Source organism: Periplaneta americana, chromosome 9 (genome assembly GCF_040183065.1).
Source record: "Periplaneta americana isolate PAMFEO1 chromosome 9, P.americana_PAMFEO1_priV1, whole genome shotgun sequence".
Classification (NCBI taxonomy): Eukaryota; Metazoa; Arthropoda; class Insecta; order Blattodea; family Blattidae; genus Periplaneta; species Periplaneta americana.
In genome coordinates this window covers 166,603,865-166,625,393 of record NC_091125.1, presented here as the reverse complement: position 1 = coordinate 166,625,393, position 21,529 = coordinate 166,603,865, and the positions used below count along the sequence as shown (strand labels likewise).

General features: G+C 35.8%; 1 protein-coding gene across 1 annotated transcript in view; it reads right to left on the bottom strand.

Moving 5' to 3' along the window:
• The window catches only part of LOC138706707 (neuroligin-4, X-linked-like), a 638,906-nt gene that overhangs the window by 129,128 nt on the left and 488,249 nt on the right, over positions 1-21,529 (bottom strand). The window contains exon 6 of the mRNA XM_069836308.1: positions 9,068-9,186. Within this exon, the coding sequence (XP_069692409.1) occupies positions 9,068-9,186 (119 nt within the window). The remainder of the gene's footprint in view (positions 1-9,067; positions 9,187-21,529) is intronic.

The following is a 21,529-nucleotide window of genomic DNA, read 5'->3' as shown; positions in this document are numbered from 1 at the left end:
TTGTTTAAAAAAGCAGAAAGATTACCCAACTGAATTGCTGTTTAAACACTCCAAAGTTTTCAACATTAAAAAAATGTATTATTTTATTAAAATATTTTCACAGAAATTTTAATAACTTTGGAAGGTATATACATACATATAGAACTAAAAATATGAATTCTCTGCGTTTGTGTGAACCAAAATGTAAAACCAATGCAGCTGTTTATCATAGTATGAGTCAAGGTCCCAGATTATTAAACAAATTTTATTCCAATAATATTTCAACCACGAATCCTCTACAAATTAATAAAAAAATTGTAATGCATTTATAGTTTGCGTTTAAACATATTAAACACTATTTAATCCGTATTCATTCTCAATTTTAATTTTATTTTTGTCTGCATTGGAATCCCCTCCTGAGCACGAGTCTTACTCATTCAGGAGTGGGCTAGATTACCTTTCATTGTATTTATTAATTTGTGTTCATTTCAAACTTACTAGCAATAAAAATAAATAAATAAATAAATAAATAAACAGATAGATAGATAGATAGATAGATAGATAGATAGATAGATAGATAGATATAGATATAGAGAGATATAGATAGATAGATATAGATAGATATAGATAGATATAGATAGATAGATATAGATAGATAGATATAGGAAGATAGATATAGAAAGATATAGATAGATAGATATAGAAATATATAGATAGATATAGATAGATATAGATAGATATAGATAAATAGATATAGAAAGATAGATATAGAAAGAGATAGGTAGGTAGGTAGGTAGATAGGTAAGTAGATAGATAGATAGATAGATAGATAGATAGATAGATAGATAGATAGATAGATAGATAGATAGATAGATAGATAGATAGATAGATAGATAGATAGATAGATAGATAGATAGATAGATAGATAGATAGATAGATAGATAGATAGATAGATAGATAGATTAGATAGATAGATAGATAGATAGATAGATAGATTAGATAAGATACATAGATAAGATAGATAGATAGATAGATAGATAGATAGATAGATAGATAGATAGATAGATAGATAGATAGATAGATAGATAGATAGATAGACAGACAGACAGACAGACAGACAGATTAGATTAGATAGATAGATTAGATAGATAGATAGATAGATAGATAGATAGATAGATAGATAGATAGATAGATAGATAGATAGATAGATAGATAGATAGATAGATAGATAGATAGATAGATAGATAGATAGATAGATAGATAGATAGATAGATAGATAGATAGATTAGATAGATAGATTAGATAGATAGATTAGATTAGATTAGATAGACAGACAGACAGAGAGACAGACAGACAGACAGACAGACAGACAGACAGACAGACAGACAGACAGACAGACAGACAGACAGACAGACAGACAGACAGATAGATAGATAGATAGATAGATAGATAGACAGACAGACAGACAGACAGACAGACAGACAGACAGACAGACAGACAGACAGACAGACAGACAGACAGACAGATAGATAGATAGATAGATAGATAGATAGATAGATAGATAGATAGATAGATAGATAGATAGATACCGCAGTAAAATTTTGCATGCAGCTGTCTGTCATACTTGTGAACAAGATGAAGTACAATTATTTTTGAAATTGAACATATTCACCAAACATCAGAATAACAGCCACCTACCTTTCGTTGCTTACGTTTCTTCCATGGGGTTACTTCTGTATATAAAAATGACTCCATAACTAATACAACAATTTCTCTGAGGTGGCTTTTGCCGCCTACTTAAGAAGCAATACTGCCAATCTACTACAGTTTAAAATTTTATGGATAAATGTTTCAAGAAGATACGAATGGAATATTTTTAAATCCTACCATCGTCCTGGACAATGGCTGTTTTCACAAAAAAAATCTTTGGACTATGGTTGTTTTGTGAAAACCACTGAAAATTTCCACCCTATAACATAGATCTATGGCGTTTTTTCCCCCTAACAACTAATTCAGTAGATGGCCACTACAGTACGCTTGCCATAAATGCTTAATATCTCAAATTTGTATTTTTTGAACTATCGTTCTTTATTTAAAAAAACCTTCAATTTAATAATTAATAATAATTAATAATAATAATGATAATAATAATAGTAATGATATAATTTAAATATTTATTCTGTGATATATAACCATTAAACATTGAGAACCTGAAACAGCTATTATTGTTAACAAGAATTGTTAGAAAAATATTTCGTTGGTCTATTCTTAAATTGGTTTGATGTCTGACAGTCTCTGACATTACTCGGTAGGGAATTGCAAAGCCGAGGAACAGCCTCAGTGAAAGAAGATGAATACGAGGATGTTCGGTGGGAGGGAATGGATAATATTGAGGAGTGTTGTGATCGTGTGTCTAGGTTATGATGGGTGGATACATTTTGAAAAGGAAACGCAAGATAGACAGGAGTGGAGAAATGCAATATGTGAAAGAGAAGGGAAAGACAGTGGATTTTTCTACGATCTTCTAGACGGAGCCAGGACAACATTTCGAGAGATGGTATTATGTGATATGCCCGGCGAATATTGCAGACGAAACGGACGCACATATTATGAACACGTTGTAGTCTCTGCGCCGAAGTAACGCTTAGGTCAGTAAGCAGAATATCACAGTAATCGAAGTGGGACATCACGAGTGTTTGATTAACACCTTTTTCATGGAAAAGGGTAGAAAATTCTTCAATCGCCTAAACGAGTGGATTAATGAGAATACTTTTTTTGCAGGTTTCTGCAACTTGACTGTTCCAATTTAAACTTTTATCCATATAAATACCTAGATTCTTTACTGATTCACTGAACGGAATTTCGGTGCCGTATATTTTAATCGGGGACAAATTTGGTATAGTAATAATGCTTAACAAACGTGAATGGCCCACAATGATTTAGTGCGATTCTTTGGTGAATATTCAATAAATAATTAATGATAATGACAAATTCTTACTAAGGAAATGTAATTTTTATTTCAAAAAATATTTTTTTAGACTTTGTGTATATCGTATTTCAGAATCACAGTGAAATGAAATAAATGGACAGCTCTAGCGGAAGAAAATCAAATATTTGAGCGAATTACTACCACCCTAAGCTCCGCTGTAAGGCTAAATTCCTCTCCAATAATGCTGATTGAACATTGAGCGCCTGTAGCCTGAGGGATAGCGATCTAGCGGCCTGGATTACACGCATCATCGAGTTTGACGCTGATATTTCGCCAGCAGGAATCATGTCAGCGACAACACTAAGCCGGCATAACGCTAATCCTTGAGTTTATTTTATTTTACGTTGCCAAGCAGCAATCACATAGATGAAACCGTCATGCGTGGGCAGGAAACAGTTGCCGCATACAGCGAGCATTATCTAGGTATAGAAATCGTTACGTGCGTGTGGATGAATGATCTGTCGATCTACAATCACAACAATTTTTAGAATATTTACACTCTCATTGAAGAAAGTAGACACAACAACCAAGTAAAATTATTACAAGCTTCATAACTTCAATCTTTAAACATTTACTTCGCAAACAATAATACAATTTAGCCAATTAAAAGTTAGCAGTAACGCGACAATCGATAATCAAAAATCGAATGGAATCGCAAAGAAAATAACACGATATCATGGCTTCGTTTGAAGAAGTATTACCAAATACCTTACTATAATAATACCGGACAGCTAGCAGTTTTACGTGCGAACGACGCTGGTGCTGCTACCTAGGCGGCCGGTGTGGTGATACTCAAGAAACAAGCTGTAATCAACTGAAATGTATATTGTTGCTGGGCTAGTTAATAGTTTTATTAATTAGTGTTGTGTTAAAATGTCAGGATGTCTATGTGCTGTTTATAATTGCTACAAAATTATAGCATTACAAATTGCTCCAAAATTGTACTTTCGATTTCCGTGAGTCAACAACATTCTTTAGTATGTCTAATTCCTTCGTCTTTGTGTTGGTAGAAAAATACAAATTAGCTTCTTTATTTAGACCTAATAAATGAATAGGAGTTAAAATGTATCGGAAATTTTAAAGTTTTATCAAACTGAGTTTTATTGTTGTCCATATGCCTTTACTAAATTATTACAAGCATCAGATTACTATCAATTTTATTTTTGCAGTTGACAGCAATGGGTATATAAAGCATTATTGTAAATTCATTCCTAATATCAGAACTGATTTTGTCTCACTGAACCAAAGAAAAAATATGCAACAATTAATTACGGAAAGAAATATGAAGTATGCAATATTTCTCATAATATGCAGCTTTGATATGAGATAATAATTTTACATTAAATATTATTCAACATTTCTTAAGTGTTTCATATATTATTCCACATTAGTAACTCACGTTTTAAACAACAGTCCGAATCCCGCTATGTTAATATTTGTATCTATGGACGTAATTCCATCCCGCTCCGCCAGACGTCAGGTCCGCGATATTTCGCACTCACGCCAATGCTGCTATTATACAGCTGTCCGGTATTATTATAGTAAGGTATTTGGTATTACCACAGTCTAGTATATACAGTCACGAAGCCCAATACGTAGTAAATATGCATCCATAGATAGTTGCTAACCACTAGGATCGCTAATATCGCCTCATTACAGACAATACGAAATATTACCGGCACAGTCTATTGTTCCTAGCACCCTCACAACTCAAGCTTCATGACTGTATATAATTAGACTGTGCTATTACAATCTTCTCCATTGAATATATGGCTATAAGCATGGGTGCCAACCATTGAAGTGAGTTTTCCGTATTCCCACCTTATTCTTCCCCTCCCTTTCGACAAAATGAGATCTAAACCATATTATAATATATTATAAATACACGCTAGTTGTCAGTTCTGTGATAAAATATTCTGGATTACGTATTTTGTATCTAATAGCTACTTTTCTATATTTATTTCTATGGCTAACGAGAAAGGCAGGCTTCGGCGTGAATCAGAGTCACGTGGTTATTTTGGTCTAATCATGGCCATCGTAACAATCGCCTAATATAAATACATGTTCAAAGTTCTAAAAAGCAAAGGAATTGCTATATTAAACTCATGATAAACGTGCATTTACATATAAACTTATTCATCTTGGCCATGTTATGACTAAGAATGTGACGTCAAGCCGTAGCCTGTGTTTCTCGTTAGCCACATACTTCTCCTTGTGATGTCATCTTGATTTTCTGTACCAGAAGTGATTCCAGTATTGACGTGCTCAACGTAGATATGAATTATGTATGGTATAGGATATTGTGCCCTAAAAGAAATTATGTAACGACAATTCGGCATTTGTTTAATCATTATTAACAAATAATGACGAAACGCACATGTTTCCCAAAACATCATTTTTTCAAATCTCGGCTTACTTCTAAAGCCCAGCAAGTCCAATTTTTACAGAATGTCGAAATCTGTATATGTTTTCAAAATTAGTCTCCTGATAACACATCTTGAGTGTGAAAATGTTTCTATATACTAAGGCATTCGCAAATTAATGGCAACATAGTTACTGTTTCACATTAAATTTATTTAGGTACATTCTACGAAATAGAAATATAAGAATTGGAGATTTATCTTTCGACGAGATGGAAAAATTCAAATGTCTTTGAGCAACAGTAACAAATATAAATGACACTCGGGAGGAAGTTAAACACAGAATAAATATGGGAAATGCCTGTTATTATTCGGTTCAGAAGCTTTTGTCATCCAGTCTGCTGTCAAAAAATCTGAAAGTCAGAATTTATAAAACAGTTATATTACCGGTTGTTCTTTATGATGGCGAAACTTGGACTCTCACTTTTAGAGAGGAACAGAGATTAAGGGTGTTTGAGAATAAGGTTCTTAGGAAAATATTTGGTGCTAAAAGCGATGAAGTTACAGGAGAATGGAAAAAGTTAGACAACACGCATTGTATTCTTCACCTGACATAAATAGGAACATTCAATCCAGACGTAGATGGGCAGGGCATGTAGCACGTATGGGCGAATCCAGAAATGCAAATAGAGTGTTAGTTGGGAGACCGGAAGGAAAAAGACCTTTGGGGAGGCCGAGACGTAGATGGGAGGATAATGTTAAAATGGATTTGAGGAAGGTGGGATATGATGATAGAGACTGGATTAATCTTGCACAGGATAGGGACCGATGGCGGGCTTATGTGAGGGCGGCAATGAACCTGGGGTTCCTTAAGAGCCATTTGTAAGTAAGTTGTAAGTACTTTTGACATTACATACTTGAAATACAGTGTCCTGCCATGTCAACAATACGTTGCCAAATTCTTGGAAGACGGGAGACTTCATCTGCAGCAGCATTTCTGGATATCTCTCTCACTGATCAACCTAAAGCTCTTCGGATGTCAACTCTTGATTGAAAGCAAATGCCTCGCTTCCACCCAACTTGCAATAGTTCAGTACGATCGGACTTGTCTCCCACAGGCTTCTTGTAACGCCCTAACACACTGAGTTGCATGTTTTTCTCTTGCAACTTGGATTTTTATGTAGCACCTTTGTTCGTACCTTTAGGACTGTCTTGTTTACTACAAATCAGAAACAGCCACTGTATTTACAAAATATGGCTACTTCGAGACTTTCAATATTGCAAATTTATGAAACAATTGCTGCTCTGTTACGTAGTACAAGATTTCAATGGTCACCGCTAGGAGGGCTGATTTACAGCATTGTTGCCATCCAACTGCCGACACGCCTTATATGCGGATGATACAATCCTTTATACAAAACATCACAACATCAAATGTGCTTTACAACAGATGCAAGAAGCTTTGGACTTACTCACCCAATGAACTACCAGATGGCGACTGAAAAATAACGGGGAAAAAAGTACAGCAGTAGTTTTTAGAAGGAGATTTCCACGATTATTACAACCGCTCTCTGTTCAGAATCAACACATCCCCTTCAAAACAACGGTCAGATATCTTGGTCTAGTACTGGACAGTCGTTTGACATACAGACAACATATACAGTTAATACGAGACAGAGCTTTGCAAAGATTCTTAGAATTATACCCAATACTTAAAAGCTTCATTCCCCTCAAAACCAGACTATTGCTGTACACATGACTTATACGATCATACATGTCCTACGCGTCAGAAATTTGAGCTCAAACCCATCCCCGCCACATCAAGAAACTCGATGGATCCAAAGAGCTGTTTGCAGAACCATCACAGGTGCTGATTTTTACATTACTAACGCACAACTGTACAGTGACCTGGAAATCATTTAATTCAGTGACTACGTACAGCACTTACGTCAAAATTATCTTCAGAAACTACAAACATACCCTAATCCACTTATTAAACCATAATTACACATAGCATTCAGTGAACATCAGGGACGGCTTTCGAAGAGGGGCTGCGGAGTTGCAGCACCCCAAGACATTTGTGGCTCTTGTCTCGTTTTATGTTGTGAAATATATTTATTATACAGTCTCTATTTAGCGGCTCGAATTTTTAAAAAAATTTCGCTCTCAATGACATGCACGCAATCGTTAGTGAAGTCACTTCCTCCCCTGGTGCTGCCAGAGCGAAACGAGAGACAAGGACTATAGGGTGAAGCTACTTCCTCCCCTGGAGCTGCCAGTCTCGTCTCGGATGCTTTGCGCGTTAGTTTTACCCCTCCTCCCTGCTGCTCCTTGCCGTGAATCCAGAGTTTCCAGGCGCTGCAAAATTTGCAGTAGTTTGTCAGTAGCGCGCAGTTTTAAATACATTTTCTTTAATGTTGTGAGTATAACAAGTGCAACAATGTTTAATTCTGTACAATATTTACATTCTATTCAGTTCAGTGCCTTAACAATTCAGGAGAAATGTGAAATTAAGTGTCCATCAGTTGAATCTCATAATGGAAAGAGCCCCTAAACAAAATACAAAGGCTCGCATATTTTTTGCTGATTTATCCAGTATCCCTGCTTTCTTCTCTCGATCTCCACACAGCCTGTATTAGATTAATGTGTTTCAAAGACAATTCCATCAGCCGGGGCAACAAGATGGATTTAAAATAAGAACAGTAAATGTTGTTCATGAGAAGAAGGAGCCATTGCTAGAATGTTTTCAAACCATAATGGAATCTGAAACATCTAACATCACAATAAATGAGGCAAGCGCCCTGGTGCGTACTCTTGAATATCCTGAATTCAATTTCTGGCTCAGTTATTTTTTCATTTATTGATGTATCATGTATACATGTTATACAACCAACTACAACATCGCCAGTTAGATATTTCTAAGGTTCAAATCTGCATACAAAAATTAATTTATGGTTTATTTAACGACACTCGCAACAGCATGGGTTATATCAGCGTCACCAGTGTGACGGAATTTTGTACGTAGGATTCTTTTAAATGCCAGTAAATCTACTAACATGAGCCTGTCTCATTTAAACACAACTTACAAGATAAGGCGCACGGAACTAATCCTTAAATAAAGTAAGTTGCTTGGTTTATTTTTGTATGCAGCCCCCCTTAATTCAATACCCACGAGCCGCCACTGGTGAACATTCAAGTAATGTTGACTTTTCTGCAAAAATCATTGACTCTGAAAGTTTACCTACATATCCAGCTTACCAGTCTCCGTCTCTGATGGAGAAGATGGTCACACTTCATTTACGTACTCACGATATACTAAGCAATATTCTTGTTAAGGCAAGGGTCCACGTGACCTGGAACTTGTGATGACATGTGTCTTTATTGACACCACCAAATAAATAAATACAAAAAAAAACTTATGGAATGTCCTAGTAGTTTATAAGGCGTCGTAAAATAACCAATTAAAAAAAAAACTGAAACTACGTACAGGTGATTCTTCAAATCTAGCACGTGATGGAGTAACCGAAAATATTAATAATCTATGTGGGCTATTATTGCTTGCATATACGTTTCTCATTCTGAATGCTCATGTCTTCTTGATAATTTTACTACCGCCCAGGAATTATATTTATATTGATGTTTGCAGTATGAAGTTCTACAGTTCTTATTTTATGCGGCACAAATAAATTATCACGCTCTACAAGGAACAAATACAGCTGATGAAGCATGCAGGACTCACCGATGCTGAGGTAAAGCTGGCTGCCCGTCTCGTAGGTCTCCCAGTTCAGTCCTCTGTACCTCGTCTTCTCCTTCACAGTGCCGTAGTCCGTCTTCTGAACCCTGGGTTCGTTCGGATCCCTAAAAGCCAAGGAAAACAAATCAACATTCTTTTTGCTATGCAAATATAGCTTTCAGGTAAAGCTCCCTGTGAAGCAGACTTGAATAATTCCAAGGAAAAAATTGTTCCGAGGCCGTGGATTAATCCCGGAACCTTTGGCTGAGCGCGACAACACTCTACCGACTGAGCTACCCAGGAACTGCACCGACAGCGTCTCAATTTTTGTTTCTTAATAACCTATGTACTATTCAACCCATTTTGCTGTACTCATGCGTGGATTCGAACTTCAGGTATTTATACAGTGTTAGATGTTCCCCACAACTTTCATCTAGGACAGCTATCATGCTATCAAAAAGGAGTGCGCTATATGGCAGTAAAAATTTTTAATAAGCACCGTAAAAAATCAAACTCAAAACATAAGCTTATTTAGGAAGCAAAGAAGTACCTAATTTCTCACGCCTTCTATTCTGTAGGTGAATTTATGACATTCAACAACGTTTCATTAATATTTCTGTCTTGTATTAAGTATCGATACTAACCCCTTTAGTTGTACTAGTAGACCATATTGTAAAACTCTTCTGTATATTGTGAACTTTATTAGTAACAACAATGTAATTTATTCGTCACAACAATAATTCCTTTCTACAATTCGCCTTAAACGCTCTCGTCAACAATTGGATTTTCACTCAACACAGTATTCGTTATAGCACTCCACTGATGACAATGACAATTTACTTGGACTAGTACGAACAAAAATGAACTGTTAATCTTAACTAATATTTACAAAGCACTATTTACAAATCAGAACTATCAGTTCTCAGTTCACAGTTCTTCTAGCTCAGTCACTCGAGTTCACAGTATCTCGAACCACAGACCTTCAGAGACAGTTCACTGTACTCGAACTCAGGTCCCTCCAACTGCGGTCCACTGCACTCGAACTCAGGCCTTCGGATGCTGACGCAGATGCGGACGCACACTCGAGTCGAACTCTGGCACACAAGTCTGGCTTGCTTGCTCTGGCTTACTCACTGACTGAATAACTGAAAACTACTGTCGTTCCTTCGCGTCCGTAATTTATAACCACAGCGACGTAGCCTCGAAAGTTCGAATTCGCGAGTCTTCCACTTCGACGGATTTCTCGGCCTCTCTAGGCAAGCAGAAGATGCGCGCGCAAACTCCCTCTCCACTCTCTCGCCGCGTAGGCCCTTCCCCCTTACTTCTCTCCGCCGCGCGCCGTCCCCGCGCGATCTGCTTTCTTGCGGGAGCTGGTCGTGAGTTCGAATCTCACGTCGCTGTCACAATATATTTCAACTAGACTGTGACTATAATTAAGACTTTATAGTACTATTAAGATTTGTTGACATGTTCCATATTTTACCTGTGAAACGATGTACGAATACAATGTAATGTAAATAACTGAATACAATACAATATAATACAATACAATACAATACAATACAACGCCACGAGATTGTACTCCTTGGAGAGTCTATAGTTTTTCCCCTCCCTTACCCTTTTACCACCCTCTCAAACTCAACCCGCTATGTATATTCTTTCCATGACATTACAGAGCTTTGAAGCAAGAATTGTTGTAAATTTAATACATGTCATCTTTGTACAATTATTTTGTTGTAAGTTATTCATCTGTCCAAAGACAGGTTTGAACCTCGCAAGTGACACCAATAAGGCTTCACTCATGAAGCAACTAAGCCAGGAGATAACGTGGCAGGATGACCAGTTCTTATTCCCCTCCATTGCATACATCACTGGCTAGGTACATATTACACTAATCAGACTTCAGATGTATACAAACAATATTTTTCCTCTCCTGACACATATCGTCAAGAGAGATGTACTGCGTGATAATAGATGTACAGTCCCAGAAAAAAGAAATGGGCCTCATAATGTTGCTAAATAAGATATATAACGCATTGAGCTTCTGCAGTAAACAAGAGTACCTGTATACAGGGTGTAAAAGATATAAATTGCCAAAATTATACAGACTCTACAACTCGGTCTATTAAACATGATGTGTAATGATATTGTGTTATTTCTTCTGTTTTTTTTATTTCCAAAATATCATGTTTTTAGGATTTTATATTAGTCTAATATATACTGTAACAGTAAATGTGCTAATGTACTTCCGATCGAACACACTCTAGCACCACCACAATATACATAGACAGACAACAAAGTACCCTGATTTGTAAACAAGGATAGCACCACAATTGCAATATACGAGGAAATCGGTTGTACAACATAAAACGGTATTATACTACAGGGACATCATTTTATTTTTACTTCAATTTTTATTGTACCTGAGTTTTTGAATGTATTTCACTCCCACCCCTTCTACTAAGGAAGTTCCAACTCCACACAGAACCAAGACCGCAGATAGTAAGCAGTACTGAGTTACTGAGTATAGTACGTTCCAGAAATATGTTCGCGTTTTCCAGTGACGAAAGAGCTTTCAATATTGAATCATATTTTCGCACAGGTACTGTCCGTTTGCCTACGTCGCATCCCGATTTCCCCCATCTGCTTCTGCTCGCCCCTCTGTAATAGCTGGGCTGTCTTAGCTCTTTTCTGAAAACATTAATTTCTCTTAGGAATTGGGAGTTTACGTAATATTATACAGCTGTTTAATTTAACTTAAATAAAAGGGCCTCGTTAAGTAATTAACTGTCACGTGATTTCCTCCCTTTCTACAATCATGCGGCATAACCACTTGGACGGACAGTAGATAGCATGTCTGAGTAATTTTATATTTTCGGGTCGGGCAGAAGTGAAGATTGAATTTACAGTACGTAGAGTAGGTACAGAAATATTTCAACATGAGTTACTAGTACGAAGGACGAAACTGGCAATTGGAATTAGATGCAATAGTCTATAGTGCGATTATGCACAAAAGAACTGAAGCCTGTATCGAAATGAACGGCCACCATTTTCAAAATTGTGTTTAAATATTCATATTATGATTATTTTTCAATTTAACTTCTTTCTCTATATTGTACGCTAATGTGCTGTAGACAGTATAATATACACTGCATAATGAATACGTTCGCATGGATAACTCACTTCGTGAGTAAAAACACTTATTCTTAATACAGTACTGTACTTTGATTAAAGAAAAACCTAATGAAAATTATCAAACTCAAAATCGCGATATTTCCTAGTTTACGTAAATGGATGAACTACTTTTCTTCCTTCCTATACCTAGTAGAGTGATTTGTGTTTTACGCCAGTATCATCGAACTCCAGTCTTGGAGGGGGGAGCAAGCGGTGTTTCCGGTTCTCTAAAGGTATAGACAGGTTAATATTAAAAAATGTTAGTAAAAATAAAATGATGTCCCTGAACATGTTACTCACGAAACATTAAAAGGTTAAGTGCCATCATCATCATCATCATCATCATCATCATCATCACCATCATCATCTCTGTACGTCGATTCTTTTTCAGCAGATGTACGAATAATGCGGTTAGATCTTCAATTTAAACTCACATATTTACAATGTGATGTTACAATGAAAGCTAGATGTAAGGACTTGACAAATGTTGAACTTTTCAAATCTTTGCCAAAAAATAAATACCCGAAGCTTCGTTCTTTCTCTTGCTCTATTGAAGCCATGTTCGCTACAACTTACGTTTGTGAAAAATTATTTTCAACAATGGAAATAGTAAAACCAAATTTAGATCACGACTGACAGACAAATACCTTCGTCATGAACTACGACGGGTAGTTAAGTGACATAATTCCTGATTTTGAAACTCTGTCACATAGACATTCTGAAGACAGTTAATTTTAGGTTGTGATATTGTTCATTTATTGTTCATTTCTTTCTTCGTTACACGTACTAAACATTAGTTTGTAACCTTATACTGTATAAAATTATATTTAAGTGCTTGACGTAAGGAAAATGAAAATCCGTTAATAAGTCAGACAGTTGCTTCACTTCTCCTTCATGTGTCCGCCTCCCTCCATAGGTGTTATGCACGTTGCAGTTACATAGTGGCTCGGCGCACGATCACATTTTCGCCACGGGTGCTGTAAGGGATAATAATTTCATTCATTTTAACAGGAGACAAGTCACCTGTGTTTAATTTACTTAACAGTCGTTGATATCCCATTATAATTGCTTGTGATTTCTTCGAGTTCAATTTTAGTCCAATTTTTTTCGTCCATGAAATAATTTATTTTTAGATTAATTTCATTTATTGTGTACGTAATTTAGTGCGGATGTAGGTACTTACAGCAGAGTTTGTATAGGTCAGTTTCTGTCAGATGTGTTTCAAATTCACTGTGGGCTAAAGCAAGGAGATGCACTATCACCTTTACTTTTTAACTTTGCTCTAGAGTATGCCATTAGGAAAGTCCAGGATAACAGAGAGAGTTTGGAATTGAACGGGTTACATCAGCTGCTTGTCTATGCGGATGACGTGAATATGTTAGGAGAAAATCCAAAAATGATTAGGGAAAACACGGGGATTTTACTTGAAGCAAGTAAAGAGATAGGTTTGGAAGTAAATACCGAAAAGACAAAGTATATGATTATGTCTCATGACCAGAGTATTGTACGAAATGGAAATATAAAAATTGGAAATTTATCTTTTGAAGAGGTGGAGAAGTTCAAATATCTTGGAGCAACAGTAACAAATATAAATGATACTCGGGAGGAAATTAAACACAGAATAAATATGGGAAATGCCTGTTATTATTCGGTTGAGAAGCTTTTATCATCCAGTCTGCTGTCAAAAAATCTGAAAGTTGGAATTTATAAAACAGTTATATTACCGGTTGTTCTTTATGGTTGTGAAACTTGGACTCTCACTTTGAGAGAGGAACATAGGTTAAGTGTGTTTGAGAATAAGGTGCTTAGGAAAATATTTGGGGCTAAGAGGGATGAAGTTACAGGAGAATGGAGAAAGTTACACAACACAGAACTGCACGCATTGTATTCTTCACCTGACATAATTAGGAACATTAAATCCAGACGTTTGAGATGAGTAGGGTATGTAGCACGTATGGGCGAATCCTGAAATGTATACAGAGTGTTAGTTGGGAGGCCGGAGGGAAAAAGACCTTTAGGGAGGCCGAGACGTAGATGGGAATTAAAATGGATTTGAGGGAGGTGGGATATGATGGTAGAGAATGGATTAATCTTGCTCAGAATAGGGACCAATGGCGGGCTTATGTGAGGGCGGCAATGAACCTCCGGGTTCCTTAAAAGCCAGTAAGTTAGTAAGTATGTAGGTGCAGACAACCGTTCTAGACAAAAAGACAGACAAATAAAAGCATATTTAAAGCCATTTGTCTGTTTTTCAGCGAAAGTAGAACGCAAGATTGTGAAGAGGATTAATTTTTGTTTTGCAAGCTGTTGAACGTAATTAATATCTGTCAGGCAATGTCTATACTTTAAATTAACTGAAAGTTGTGTGTTTTATGCCTGTCTGCTTCCAAGAAGGATCTTATTCGTAGAAAGTAAACAATTTCTGGTGTTGATGCTAAGAACTACACTGGAGGTGTGGAGTAGAGACTCCACGTAGTTGTGCAAGTTTGATCTCTCGAATGAAACGTTACTCCCATTTTAATGATGGCGACGTCTGGAGGAAATAAAACTTACAACGCTGCAGAATCATATAAAGTTGTGTATCAAGACACGCGGAGGTCTGAAGGTGAAGGCAGGGTTCAAAGTAGTTACGAGCAAGTGTCGTGGAAGTTGCTCAACTTCATATTCCAGCAAGCTAGTGAATAACCCAAGTTCGTTCTGAGTGATAACTCTTTGCAACTTGTCTTGCCTGCAGGAGTGGGAGGAGTGGCATTAACCTTCCTCCCTCCTCTGTTGCCTCATTTGGATTCTTCAACACTCGTCAACAACCAGCATTGTCGACGCTAAAGCAGATATGTGTTTACTTTCTCGTTTAGTGTTGCCATGTATACATTTTAAAATGCAGAACATTCTTTCAGAAATGCAGGACTTTTCATTGAAAAACAGGAACAGTTATTTAGATTTTTCAAAGCACCTTATGATTGTGCAGATGATGTTGAAGTTCTGTTGGTTGTATACACACACGGTGATACTTGTCCACAACACTCACTATTCAGAGAAAATATGAAGCCATCAGTGTGGTTTTAGGCGTAATAGATCAACTATTGATCAGATATTTTGTATTCGACAGATATTGGAGAAAAAATGAGAGTATAAGGGTACAGTGCATCAGTTATTCAAAATTTTCTAAAAGGCATATAACTCGGTTAAGAGAGAAGTTTTATATGATACTAGCCGTACCCGTGCGCTCCGCTGTACCCGTTAGAAATAAATATATAGTAATTACATAATTAAAATAGGACATTTGGTCCAGGGAAGTTTCATATTTGATAGAAGGATAAATCGTTTAATATGTTACTTAATTCAAATTGTGTTTAAATAATTAAAATGCGATCATTTCGGTCCAGAGACACTCATTTGGTGCAATGACAATTCCTTTAACATGTTTCTTAATTGTTATTACATGCAACCATACTGTAATGAAGACTGACGTATCTTTTAGATTTAATGTGTAGAGGAAAGTGCCCAAAACCGGACCCCCATTTTGTTTTTGATTTTTAAAAAATTTAAAATATTAAAAAATTATGTTTTAAAAGCATGTAATATTTACTTTATAATGTTATGCAGCATTTACATTTTACTTTTAGAAAATATAATAAAAAATTGGTATGAAAAAAAATTATTTTCAATAACCTTACACTTTGGCGATTTGAAAAATAGTTGCCGAAATCGGACCCTTTGTAAAATTAAACAAAATAACACTAAACAAATTTGGAAAAAGGTTTTAAATATGAGATAACATAATCTAGTTTCAAAGAATAAAGTATAATATTACAATTACACGTATTAGTTTTTAAAAAGAGATATAGGATGTATTAAAAAAAAGATACACAAAACGTACAACAGAATTAAATCGTTTAGCGACAAAAATCGCAGATGTTCATGTCCTTTTCAGTTCCAGCACATAACGCAAATGACCCAAAGTTCCCCTTTAACATCCTCCGAAAATTTTCTGTCACAAAACACACATACCAAGCGTCATCTTTGGATGGGAAAACTTTCGAGAAGAGATCCAATTCAGATATTTCAGATATTCCAGAGGTCACGTTGTTTTCATCTTCAGTGCTTGATTCTCACATTTTTCACAACATTTAGACGATTTTTCACGAACCCTTTCCCTTTTCTTGAAGGCTGTACTTCTGAACCACGTCCCTGGCCGCGATTGCTTTTGCGTCCTTGAGCACGATTCCGTGCTTGTTGTTCAGCTTCCATTGCTTCTTTAGCTTTCATAGCTTCCACCAATTGGGCTTCATAAGACGTAGATGTGATGACCGTAGAACTGCAGATCTTTCGCCCCCTATTCGAGAACTTCTTTTTTAATTTTGGAATATGAGTGATGTCAAACGGGCTTGTCTTAGAAGATGTGGAACCCTGAGGATTCTCAAGTGTATCTGATGACAGAGGAACACTCTGACCTGCCGAAGATGTTGATTGTTGATTTGGGTCAAACTCTACAATAACTTGTGGTTCGTTCACATCACATTCTTCTCCGTTCTCTGGAAAGCTCTGATTTTCTGCTGTTCGTTTCTTTAACACAGATTCATAGAAAGAGAAATCTCGTTTTTTGTTTGCCTCTTCAACCACTGCCTGATTTCCTGGCTGTAGTGAACTTTCAGGGGAACCATGAAAGTTTTGTCCAAAGATTGTAGTTTGTGTGAAGAGTGAGGTGGCAGCGACACAATTGTAACATGATTTGTTTTTGCCAAGTTGATCAGATCAATATTCTGTGTGTGGCTAAAGTGGCCATTGAAGAGCAACAGCACAGGTTTTTCCTTTGTAGGATTGGCAAACTCGATGAAGTGTCGAAAGCACTGAGTGAAGGAGTTCATTTGGATCCACCCTGAATGGTACGCTGTAAAGATTATTCCTTCCTTCCCCATTATTCTCTTGAAATTTGGAACAAAATTCCAATAGATTAAGAGTGTGTACAAATACAGGTAGACTTTAAACATGAAAAAATAAGGGGTCCGGTTTAGGCAACTGAAGGGGGGTCCGGTTTACGCGACTATAGCCAACACTTTGTTAACTCAATAGATTTTTAACCAAACATCTAAATTAAACGGTTTAATGACAAGCAGTAACCTTAAACCTTACCATTTAAGGATATATATAGATCGAATGGCTTACCTGCCAATATCTAGGAGAAAAAACAAAAAATGTAGCACAGTGTAAAAACTTTTTCCACTGTCAAAACACGTAATTGCAGATTGATAAGCAACAAGTGAAGCGGGCGACGTGTGTGCTCCGCTACAGAGTGGTAGAAGCCTAAACTACTATTTACACTTAGTTCTGCTGGAGTTCAGGAGAATGCAGAGCCAGGAGACCGGGGGTCCGCATTAGGGGGACGAGTCCTGTTTAGGGCACTTTCCTCTATACTTTATTTTACTTGCTATATGTTTCCATTGAATTATGATAACTTAATTTTAACCCTTGTTTTCTACGTATTCAGTAAATGGCGCTTGGGCCACTATGGCTCTGAACCCTTCAAATAACTTAAATAACTTAAATTAAATTATATTATATTATATTATATTATATTATATAAAAATGTGATGATAACGGATGTACACCGATAAGTAAGTTTTTAATTTGTTATGGGGGCTCTTGAATCTCAGTAGGAACAAATTTTATTTTACAACAGCGCAACATAATCTGCTTGGCTCATTACCCAATTTTTTGCATTGCATTTAATTCATATGTATTTTATGTATTTTATCACGATTCAATTGAGCATAGTTGAAATTTGGATTATAAAATAATGGAATGCTAAGCTAACATATTATTACTGCATACTAAATCAATACAGTCTCGTTGTTCGTTAATTCTCTGAGATAAACATTATTTTAAGAAATACAGGAAACGAATGCACAGAATAGCCTATCAAGTTGTTTGTGCATAAGAAGCTATTTTAATCTTACCTGTCCTCAATTCACTCCGAAGTTACTGTAATAACATTATAGCATTATGTCCATCTAGAGAAACTACACTTTCCAATGGTGAAATAATAATTAATTATACAAATCGGTTAATTTAGCTTCCGATATTACTTCATACAAACACAGAAACATTCTCTGTAGGCTATGATTCATAGCTTTCGATTGTTGTTGACCAAGGCTCCTTATAGACGAAGTCATTTGTTTTTTATTTCAATACACCGCCTTAGATGGCAGTTATTTTAATTTAAAACTCATTTATCTCATTAAATATCAGTCCTATCAAAATTTTTAAAAGAATAAAACTTATCGGAAATGATTTTTAAAGAAATTGTTGTTATGTAATATTTTTCACAAAAATCAATAATAAGCGAGATATTTCGATTTATTTAATTCAGACCCCTTATAACCCCCCTTTTAAACAATGTATTTTGAATGCTATATAGCCTAAAATCTAAGTTACAACGAACTTAATTTATATTCCAATTTTCATCGAAATCGGTTCTGCCATTATCGCGTGAAAAGGTAACAAACATACAGACAGACAGACAGACAGACATACAAACAAAAATTTCAAAAGAGCGATTTTCGGTTTCAGGGTGGTTAATTATATATGTTAGGACCAATTATTTTTGGAAAATCGAAAATTACCAGAAACATTTCGGCTACAAATTTATTATTAGTATAGATTCTTATTGATCTTTGTATTCCCAAAAAACTCGTTCGATTAATTAAAATGTGTCTCAGTGAAACGTGCAGCAGAGTCCGTATAGGTCAGTTTCTGTCAGATGCGTTTCCAATTCACTGTGGGCTAAAGCAAGGAGATGCACTATCGCCTTTACTTTTTAACTTTGCTCTAGAAGCCATTAGGAAAGTCCAGGATAACAGAGAGGGTTTGGAATTGAACGGGTTACATTAGCTTCTTGTCTATGTGGATGACGTGAATATGTTAGGAGAAAATCCACAAACGATTAGGGAAAACACGGGAATTTTACTGGAAGCAAGTAAAGAGATAGGTTTGGAAGTAAATCCCGAAAAGACAAATTAACTTATATGATTATGTCTCGTGACCAGAATATTGTACGAAATGGAAATATAAAAATTGGACATTTATCTTTTGAAGAGGTGGAAAAATTCAAATATCTTGGAGCAACAGTAACAAATATAAATGATACTCGGGAGGAAATCAAACACAGAATAAATATGGGAAATGCGTGTTATTATTCGGTTGAGAAGCTTTTATCATCCAGTCTGCTGTCAAAAAATCTAAAAGTTAGAATTTATAAAACAGTTATATTACCGGTTGTTCTTTATGGTTGTGAAACTTGGACTCTCACTTTGAGAGAGGAACATAGGTTAAGGGTGTTTGAGAATAAGGTTCTTAGGAAAATATTTGGGGCTAAGAGGGATGAAGTTACAGGAGAATGGAGAAAGTTACACAACACAGAACTGCACGCATTGCATTCTTCACCTGACATAATTAGGAACATTAAATCCAGACGTTTGAGATGGACAGGGCATGTAGCACGTATGGGCGAATCCAGAAATGCATATAGATTGTTAATTGGGAGGTCAGAGGGAAAAGGACCTTTGGGGAGGCCGAGACGTAGATGGGAGAATAATATTAAAATGGATTTGAGGGAGGTGGGATATGATGATAGAGACTGGATTAATCTTGCTCAGGATAGGGACCAATGGCGGGCTTATGTGAGGGCGGCAATGAACCTCCTTGTTCCTTAAAAGCCAGTAAGTAAATAAGAAAGAGAGAGTGGTGTGCGGAAAGGAACGGGAAGCTACTGCATTTATCTTTCCCAAGAAAAACTGAAAACATGGACATTGCCTACTGAAGGATGCACTGGAAGAAATAGTAAACGGGAGAAGAGTTCGGGTTAGAAGAATATATCAGATCATAGACGACATTAAGATATATGGATCATAATTATGAAGAAACGAAGAGGAAGGCAGATAGGAGAAAGGTGGGTTTGGAGTGAAAGATCTGTTCTTAGGCTGAACACTAAATGAATGAATGAATGAACGAATGAATGAGTGAATGTAGGAATGAATTATGTTCTTGCAATAGATATTTGTAAATTCTTCTCAAGTCATGTCTTTGAAATCCTTCATAATATTATCTGCCCCCCCATCTTTGTTGTGCCAAGATTTTTTTCCAGACCTTTATCAGGAAAAGTCATTCAGCTAATGGTATATACTCTTGTTTATGCTGGACAATCATCTTAATTCTTACATATAAAAGTAAATGGAGTATTTTGTTTCTTTTTCTGGAAGTACTGCTACAGTCAACTGTGTGTCGCTATGTGTTACCAAGGCAACTGCGTTTAGTCTGCAGGATGATTGCCCGCTATTACACAATAAATCTAGATGTTGTGATATGTATGAGCCCGGGAAGTGGTGTATGCTTTTAAGTCGTTAGCGAGATGGCGTGATGGAGGTTCACGACCAGTGCTCCGTATCTCGCAGTCTCTCAGAGGTAGAATATTTCTCCACACGAGTACAGCGGCATTAATGCTGCCCAGACGGCATTGGAAGCCTCTCCAATAGCTCCCTGTTACAGCGCTGGTTTAGAATTCTACGAAATAGGGTTCGATCCCCGGCGCCGGCTGCATTTATACTGGACGGAAAAAGGATCGAAAGACGAGGGTTTCATAAGAGGTTCTTCCATTCTCTTCAACTTAAAAAATTGTAGTCCACAATCTTAATAACATTTCTTCATTCTGTATAACATTATAAAAATTAATTTGGATAAAGTTGTAATATGAGCTCCAATATTTTATGAAATAAATAAATAGACAGACAGACAGATAGATAAATAAATAAATCAATAAATATATAATTAATAAATAAATAAATAAATATAGAAATAAATAAGTAAGTAAATAATAAATAAATAATTAAATAAACAAATAAACAAACAAACAAATAAATAAATAAATAAATAAATATATAAAGAAATAAATATATAAATAAGAATTTTTATTATTATTATTATTATTGTTATCCAAATATTGAAACCCTATTTTACCTTTGGTATATTAGGGTTGTAGTTTGTTACATGTGAAATACATTATGTAGTGATAATACACAATTTTAAAGAATTAATAGTAGACCTGAGTCATAGTTACAATATAAATACACTAATTAAGAGGCAGTAAGCAATACTAAATACTAATGCAATAATTACTTTCAGTTAAAACAAAATTAAATAAAATTAGAAATTATAATCGAAGATGTAGAGAAATTGCAAGAATATTACATAAATTTGTGATTGTATACATAATTTTAAGCAATAGTAAAGAGATAATGC